Raw genomic sequence first — 9,065 nt, forward strand, 5'->3', positions numbered from 1 at the left:
CAGCTCATCTGATCCCCTTCCTTTCCCACTTGTCCATCTGCTCAAATGTGCTCTATCCCATAGCACATGAGGAGCAACCATCCCAAGGAAAAAGGCAGCAGGAAAGGGGCACTACCACAAAAGGACTCAGTTCTTTCTTCAGAATTAGCTCATGAAACACTCCAGGAAGCCTGCGGTTCACCCCTCCCCCAAACAAGCCCTATTCTGGGTCTGAGGGGGAGGGGCAATTGGAACTAGGCCCAGATGACATCATTGTCATACAGCCAGTGCCAAAGAATATCAAGTGGGTGGTTTTCATCACAAAAGCTGAGCCAACTGATAATTGAGGGGAGTCAGGTGACTCATGTTTGACAGGTAAGGAATGAAAACAGAAGGGCCCCCGATGATTGTATTTCCTTGAGGCAGGGCTCATTCATTGTATAAAAAGCCAGCTGGCCCGTTGACTTCACAACTGACTGGAGCAACCAGACAACCTGTTCTTCTCTGTGTACCAGGTGAGTCTCTGATTAGAATCATTTGAAATTTTTATTTTATCATTGTTGGACAATGGACAGAGGCAAACACGTGTAAGAGGGCTGAAGAGAAAAATCTGGGGTATCTTTATTTTAAATGAAACATGGTTTGGGTTTGAAAGGACATTAGAGCTGGTGAAGGTAGCTCCTTCAGTGGACAGCTATGGAACTGGGGGTCAAAAAGGAGGACAATCTTTGTAAGTTCTCAAGGTAAACTAGTGGTCGTGTTACCACTAGAACTCAGGACACACTCAGCAACACCATGATTCTTTGTTTATGATAACTTACTATACAAATTTTAATTCATAAGATGGACCTCTACTGAATATTTATTATATTTAAGGCCCAGTGCTAGGCACTGTGGAGGGGATCAAATGGTCACAGAACTTACTCAGCAAACTTACAACCTATCAGGGAAGATAATGCATGTACACACATGTAGATGAAATCTAAAGTAGATAATGACTGGTATCAGAGAGGCATCAGGGAAATGCAGTGGCAGTCTGGGGGAGCTCAAGAAGAGCTGCTGTTGATGATGCATGATGTGAGCTATGATGGAGGAGTATTTGGACACACAGAGATGGGAAGGGAAGCATTTCAGAGATGACTGTGTACACAAAGGCCAGAGTAAAGTCGGAGGAGCTTAGATTCTACTCATCCAGTAAGTCACAAGGTGTTCTGTGTGATACTAGAGGTGTGTACCGTGCAGTTCTTTCTATAACAGCACTTTCTAAATGACTTAATATGTGGTCTTGGGTGTTTGTCGATAAGGGATGTGACATGTCTGAGGAAGAAAGGGAGCCGAGGAATGAATCCCCCTGAAATGGCACAGAAATGAGTTGCCTTTAAGCTCCTCCTCTTGAAAAACTTCAGAAATTATCAAAGCATGTTTTAACTATCAAATTTAGCTAGGAGGAACAGAGACTGTCTCCTTTAAAGGGGCCTGAAATGAAACTATTTGGCATTTAACTTGATTTCTTCTCTGTTTAATCAAATCATTGAGTTAGCTTTTCTGTCTCTAGGTTCAATCTCCTTTGAAGCATGAGTTCCCACCAGCAGAAGCAGCCCTGCATCCCACCTCCACAGCTTCAGCAGCATCAGGTGAAACAGCCCTGCCAGCCTCCTCCTCAGGAACCATGCATCCCCCAAACCAAGGAGCCGTGCCACACCAAGGTGCCAGAGCCCTGCCACCCCAAGGTTCCGGAGCCCTGCCACCCCAAGATTCCGGAGCCCTGCCACCCCAAGGTTCCGGAGCCCTGCCACCCCAAGGTTCCGGAGCCCTGCCACCCCAAGGTTCCGGAACCCTGCCACCCCAAGGTTCCGGAGCCCTGCCACCCCAAGGTTCCAGAGCCATGTCCTTCACCAGTCGTCCCAGGGCCAGCTCAGCAGAAGACCAAGCAGAAGTAATGTGGTCCACAGCCATGCCTTTGAGGAACTGGCCACCAGCTGCTGAATCTCCTCCATCTGCTTCTGTTGTCCCGTTTGCAGTTAGTGTGTGGTCACCCTGAATCATAACCCCTCCTTCTTTGTACCCTGTAAAAATTTCCCTCACATTCAGTCTGGAGAGTTCCTGAGTTTCTGAATCAGGTTGAAAAGCTCACTGGCTGAGCTAGTCTTCCGGCTGCTCAGGGCTCATCTGAAGAAGGCTGTTGGGGTTGGGGGAATCGAGTGATCTTCCCTGCTCTGCCCCCATTAAATATGTTTAACTCGATAGAGAATTGTATGTGTCACTGGCTGATAGCTTCCTTCAGGGTTCTTTCACGTGAAGCAGAAACTGCCCACAGCAAGGGCCAGTTGTGAGAGCTGCAGTCAGAAAGGATCTAGACATCGGGAACATGTGTGTGTGTGTGTGTGTGTGTGTGTGTGTGAGTATACTCACAAGTATTGCTAGGCTGGCATTGGGAGAGCAGGCAAGACCGTCAGAGCCTGTTACTTTGGGCAGCCTGAGTTAGAGCAGGACTTTCTTCTTGAAAGAGTAAATTATTCATATCTAAGTATAGATGGTGTCTGTTTCATGTCATCTCTGAGTCTACCCACATTGCCTTTATTCTGTTCTTATTTCTTTATTAATTTTCCCGTTCCATCATGATTATCTATTCACTCATTCTCCCTGCCTGATATACCCCACACATGGAGCCAAGCTCTTAAACACACTCACAGACACAAACACACACACATCTTCATCCACACATACCTACCCATACACTCACACAGAGACACACACATAGATCCCCCAAATTACAACACACACACACACAATGATTTAATCAACTTACTCTTTTTTTGTTGTTCTTTCACCGGATCCCCAGTATGAAGACCCCAATACTGTAACAGCAGGAAGGAGAGTAGCACCCCCAGTGTGTGCCCGAGGAGGAACCTGAAAGGGGTGATCTTCACTGCTATCTCATAGGAACATGCCTTCACACAAATACACACTGCCATAAAGGCACACGTGCCTCCCTCTCTCTACACACACACACACACACACACACACACGACACACGGTACTTCTCAGAGGAGAACATAGGAGCAAGTACAGCAAATAAAAATGGAAAAGAAAAGTTTAGGCAAGTTTAAGATGGAAAAGAGGTTAATACATATGAGACCAAAATTAAGGTAAAGTTGAGGGAGAGCAGATAATTAAGATACAAAAGGCAACCTAGGTGTCCATTGATGGATGAGTGGACAGAGATGATGTGAAATATACATACACAGTGGAATATTGCTAAGCCATAATAAAGAAGGGGATCTTGCCGTTTGCAGCAACATATATGGACACAGAGAGTATTATGCTAAGTGAGATAAGCCACGTAGAGAAAGACAAATACTGTATGATTTCACCTACATGTGGAGTCTTTAAAAAACAGATACCAAAGACAGAAACAGATTCAAAGGTACAGAGAAGGAACAGGAGGTCACTAAAGGGGAGGGTTTGAGGAATGGGATTCTCTTGTATCTCAGCTGGTAAAGAATCCACCTGCAACACGGGAGACCTGGGTTCGATCCCTGGGATGGGAAGATCCCCTGGAGAAGGGAATGGCTACCAACTTCAGTATTCTGGCCTGGAGAATTCCATGGACTGTATAGTCCATGGGGTCGAAAAGAGTCAGACATGACTGAGCGACTTTCACTTTCACTTTGAAGTAATGGGCCAAATAAATGAAGGGAATTAATTAACAGGTAAAAAGTTCCAGTTATAAAGTAAATGTCACAGGGATATAATGAACAGAAAATACTGTCAATAATATTGCAATACTTAGTGGTGACAGATGATTACTAGACTTATTGTGGCGATCAATTAATGTATGTATGTGAATCTTTGGCCACCTGATGAGAAGAACTGACTCATTTGAAAAGACCCTGATGCTAGGAAAGATTGAAGGCCAGAGAGAAGGGGACGACAGAGGATGAGATAGTCGGATTGCATCACCAACTCAATGGACATGAGTTTGAGTAAACTCCAGGAGTTGGTGATGGACAGGGAGGCCTGGCATGCTGCAGTCCATGGGGGTTGCAAAGAGTCGGACACGACTGAGCAACTGAACTGAACTGAACTGAAAAGTTGAATCACTACTCTATACACCTGAAAGTCATATATTCTTTGTCAACTACACTTCAATAAAAAAATAAAGAAGTCAATTGACAAAAAAATTTAAATGTTTTCTACACAATAAATTGAAATTACATTTATTTACAACACTTCTTTAGCATATTTCAAAAAATCAAAGCAGTCCAAAATATTGATGAGCTAGAGGCAAGATTTTTTCCGAAGCTTCCTAAAACCCTGCAGCAGTTTACAGAACCACAGCCCCAAAAGAGAGGAAAGCGGGTACAGTTGCATCTAGTGTGTATGTGCGTGTGTGAGACCCCACATAAACTGCCAATGCAATACTAAATCTTTTTGGGAAAGCCCTCCACTCTGTCCACCCCATTCACTACCAAGGACTGCAGTCCTTCCCACTGACTTTAAACCTACGGCCTCCAAGGATTAAATGAGGTTATCAGGCCGAGGTGGAGCTCTCCCCATCTCAGCTACTCCTCTTCTTTCAGCCCCCTTCCTCTCCAGGAAGTAGAATGTCAGGTCACCCAGCCAACACTAGAGGGCAGGGTGCTGCTTGTATGTGAGAAATTCGAAACACAAACCATGCACAGGTTGGTGAACTGCATGTTCACAGCTTGGTTGCAGATCTCATCTGTGCAGATAAATAAATGTATATTTGGTTCTCTTCATGGATATGTCTTGGTTTCCTCACCTTCACACTCTCTGTCCTAGGAGCACCATGAGTCTTCCTGTGTCCTGAACGAAAAAGAAGACAATTTGGTTTAGATGAAGACTGTTCTATAAGGGCGCTCCCACAGCACAACAGGCTGTTTCCTCCTGTCTCTGACTCAGAAGAAACTCTCTCCAACCACTTTTCCAGTGGCTTCCAGCATCTCCCTACATAGTGCACTCAATTCTCTTCAACATTGGTCATCCTGTTCTTCTGTCTCTGCCTTCTGTCTCTTTTCTGTTGTATGTCCAACATTCCGCCCCCAATCACGGCCACCCCCACACCAACTACCCGCCAAATGATGGGAGTCTATGTGATGTCTGCCGAAATGCAGAATGGGCTATACCTTCCCCAGACAATGCTGTGAATTTGACAATGCTCTTGTTTTAAATTTATTTTTAATTAGAGGATAATTGCTTTACAATGTTGTGCTGGTTTCTCCGTACAACAACATGAATCAGCCTTAAGAATACATTTGTCCCACCCTCTTCAAACTTATCCCCTCCCTATTCTATCCCTCTAGAATGCCACAGACCACCAGCTTGAGCTCCCTGTATTGTACAATAACTTCCCATTGGCTATCAATTGTACAAATGGTAATGTATGTTTCATGGCAACTTTCTCAATTCTTCCCACCCTCTCCTCTATTTACTATTGTAAATAGTGCTGCAATGAACATTGGAGTAAATGTGTTTTTTTCAATTATGGTTTTCTAAGGGTATACTCCCAGTAGTGAGACTGCTGGGGCATATGGCAGCTTTATTCCTAGTTTTTTTTTTTAAAGGAATCTCCATACTGACAAAGGATTAACCTCCAAAGTATACAATGCTGCTGCTGCTAAGTCGCTTCAGTTGTGTCCGACTCTGTGCGACCCCATAGATGGCAGCCCACCAGGCTCCCCGGTCCCTGGGATCCTCCAGGCAAGAATACTGGAGTGGGTTGCCATTTCCTTCTCCAATGCATGAAAGTGAAAAGTGAAAGGGAAGTCGTTCAGTCGTGTCTGACTCTGACTCCTAGCAACCCCATGGACTTCAGCCTACTAGGCTGTTCTATCCATGGGATTTTCCAGGCATGAGTACTGGAGTGGGTTGCCATTGCCTTCCCCAAAGTATACAGTAAGCTCATTCAATTCAATATCAGAAAAACAATCAGAAAACGAGCAGAAGACCTAAATAGATATCTCTCCAAAGACATACAGATGGCCAATAAACACATGAAAATATGCTCAATATCTCTCATTATTAGAGAGAAGCAAATAAAACTACCATGAAATATCACCTCATATTCTTCAGAATAGTCATCATCAAAAAATCTACAAATAATAAATGCTGGAAAGGATGTGGAGAAAAGGGAACCCTCTTGCCATGTTGGTGAGAATGTAAATTGATACAGCCACTATGGAGAGAGGAACATTCTGAACCCCACTCTTTTAGCCCTGAGTTGCCACTGTCATCCAAACTGCCAGGTGATACAGGGTGCCCATTTTAGCAGCATGGCTGCCCAATTGTTCTAGGAATTTTAGGGGGCTTGTGTATTAGTTGGGAGATAACGTCCCGCTGCTCCACTTCTCTATTACTGGGACCGTGTGGTTGCTCAGTCGCTTCAGTCATGTCCAGCTGTTTGTGACCTTATGGACTGTAGCCTGCCAGTGTCTTCCGTCCGTGGGATTTTCCAGGCAAGAATGCAGGAGGGGGTTGCCATGCTTTCCTCCAGGGGACCTTCCCGACCCAGAGATCAAAGCTGCATCTCTTACATCTCCCGCACTGGCAGGCAGGTGGTTTACCACATGTCGCCGGGAAGCCCATGACTAGGGCTACTTGATCCTATAAATAACTATTCATCATAATTGCCACTCTTTTAAAATTTTAATCCCAATCCATATTAGAGGATCACATGACTTAGAATTCTTGATATTCATGTCCTTTTTTCCAAGAAAACATATGACATAGGTTTGATCTTTTAGAAGAGTATCTGCTTCATTTTCTAAACCACTTAGGTTTCACGGTGTATAATAATGACAATGTCTTCTTAACACAGTTTAGAAGTTGAATCCTGGGGTTATTTATTGCTTTCAACCAACATTTGCTGTTTCACAAAAGGAGAATTTTCTTTGAATGATGATGTAAGAATGGAGAATCTTTGTAAGACAGGGAAAATTGCTGAAAGGAAAAAAATGTAAAAAAAGAAGAAATAAAAAGCCATTTGTTATAATTATAGGTTTAGGTGATCAAAGTATGTCTTCACAGATAAGACAGAGAATTTTTCCAACTCATTATATGAGCATGTATTCTCTTGTCTCTACTAACACCTTCACTTATTTCCTCGAACTTTCCTAAGTTTGAATAAAAGTAAACGTAGTGCATCCTTTTATATTACCATCTGTAATTATACTTTATGTTCCGAGCTGTGTCCCCTCTAGGGCTAGAGACATAGACCCCAAAACCATGCCTGTCACTAAATTGCACAGAACCATACACACACACACACACAAAACACACACAAATGAATGCATACATAACTGGTGAAATCTTAATAAGCTCAATCTATTGTACCAATCGGATATTGATTTTGGTATTGTGCTACAATTATGTGTGATGTTAACATTGGGGAGATGGGGGCAAAGATGTATACTTCCTTGCAGCTTCTTGTGAATCTACAGTTACTGCAAAATTAAAAGTTAAAAAATACATATAGAATAGAGTGAATGCAGAAACTGATGTGAAAATCTAATCATTAAAGAAATCTTCAAAACTTGAAAAAATAAAAATCAATTACAAATTATTAAGGAGGTATTAAATGTAGAATTCATATAAAACTTCAATATAAAAGCTTTTCAAACATTTTTTTTTAAATCTTATGCCTTTACCTATCATTTATACATGATTTTCTAGCATTAAAAATTGGTCACATTGAAAATATTGGTTCATTGATTTATGCAAATCTTATAAATGTTATAATATTTCATTATATATTATAGAAATCACATTCATTAATATCCCCACTATAACATGAGAAAAGGCATGAAGTGTTGGAAGCTGTAAAGCTCATAGTGCAATCAAGTAATCAAGACAGCATAAGTCTTTCAAAATTATAATTTTGCTAAAAGTTCACATTTAATCATTGGCAAAAATACTACTGCCAATGAATACTATTGTTGTTTAACAAGTGGCAACAAACCTAGCATCTGAAAATAATGCATATTTGTTGTCTCATAGCTTCCAGGGATTAGGAGACTAAACAGTTTAGCTGGGTCCTCTGCTCAGGGTCTCATAGACTGTGATCCAGATGTCCACCAGGCAGTAGCTAACTTTCAAGCTCATTCAGCTTGTTGACAACATTCATTTCCCGTGGCTCCAGCTTTTTGCTGGCTCTCCAGTGGAATCCTCTCAGTTCCTAGAATCCACCTGCAATTCCTAGGGCTCCAAAATTCCATGCCAAGTGAATTTCTCCAACATGGGCACATGGGCTCTTGCTTCATCAAGCCTGGAAGGGGAGTGTCTAACTCTAGTCTGCTGGTCAGTCATACACATAACAAAATCACAGGTAATACCATATCCTTTTCTGTAATCCATAGGTCAGAAGCAGGTAACATCACAGGCCCACATTCAAGGGGAGGGGATTACGTGAAGTATAAATGCCAGAAAGGGAACTGTTGGGAGCAGTACCTTAGGGTCTGATTGCCACAAATTCTGTGAGCTGTTTTCCTTAAAATGACAGGCTCATTTAATTCATTGTTGAAGAAATGCCTGCTGAATACCCATCTGACTAACCACAGTTTGGCTATCAGTTATGCTTTCAAGTAAAAATAAAGCTTATGCTTCATGAAGAACAGCTAGTTCAGATCAAAATTAAGTGGCCCAAAGGCTTTTTCTTTAGATAATTATCATGCTTTGAAAGGCAGGAGAAATGACATGTATATTACCCATTTTTTCACATGGAATTTCCAAATAAAACATATATTGAAGAGTGGAGGTGTATTTAAAGGACATTCTTAACTGGAACTGGCACTGCTCTCTCCAGGTGGATGATAGGTGAAGAATGCAATGATTGCTCCTCTTCAGAGAAGGCAAGTCAGAAGATAAGAGTGAGTAATTTTCACAAAGAGTAAGGAATCCCTCACCTCTGATGCTCTTGGTTCTGAGACCCAAAACTTTTTTGAAGCTGCCTTCCCTATTTGAAGACATTTTTGTTTTTGTTGACCCCTCTGTAGATAACAGATTTCTGCTTTAAAGAAAAAATAACGTTACACGTAAATAACTAATTTTCCAATTTCTGTGAGAAT

At 42.2% G+C, this 9,065-nt stretch overlaps 1 protein-coding gene across 1 annotated transcript; it reads left to right on the forward strand.

The window, feature by feature from the left end:
* The first annotated feature begins 344 nt into the window (after positions 1-344).
* On the forward strand, positions 345-2,223 carry LOC129540902 (uncharacterized). The gene is made up of 2 exons (XM_055402422.2): positions 345-494; positions 1,535-2,223. Exon 2 carries the CDS (start codon positions 1,554-1,556, stop codon positions 1,917-1,919), a length of 366 nt encoding a protein of 121 aa, XP_055258397.2. The 5' UTR covers positions 345-494; positions 1,535-1,553; the 3' UTR covers positions 1,920-2,223.
* The last annotated feature ends 6,842 nt before the right edge of the window (positions 2,224-9,065 follow it).

This window comes from Moschus berezovskii, chromosome 4 (genome assembly GCF_049115385.1).
Source record: "Moschus berezovskii isolate FMDL1 chromosome 4, NW_MosBer_1.0, whole genome shotgun sequence".
Taxonomy (NCBI): domain Eukaryota; kingdom Metazoa; phylum Chordata; class Mammalia; order Artiodactyla; family Moschidae; genus Moschus; species Moschus berezovskii.

Coding starts and splice junctions, on each gene's coding strand:
- LOC129540902 (XM_055402422.2), top strand. CDS start 1,554: ATGAGTTCCCACCAGCAGAAGCAGCCCTGCATCCCACCTCCACAGCTT.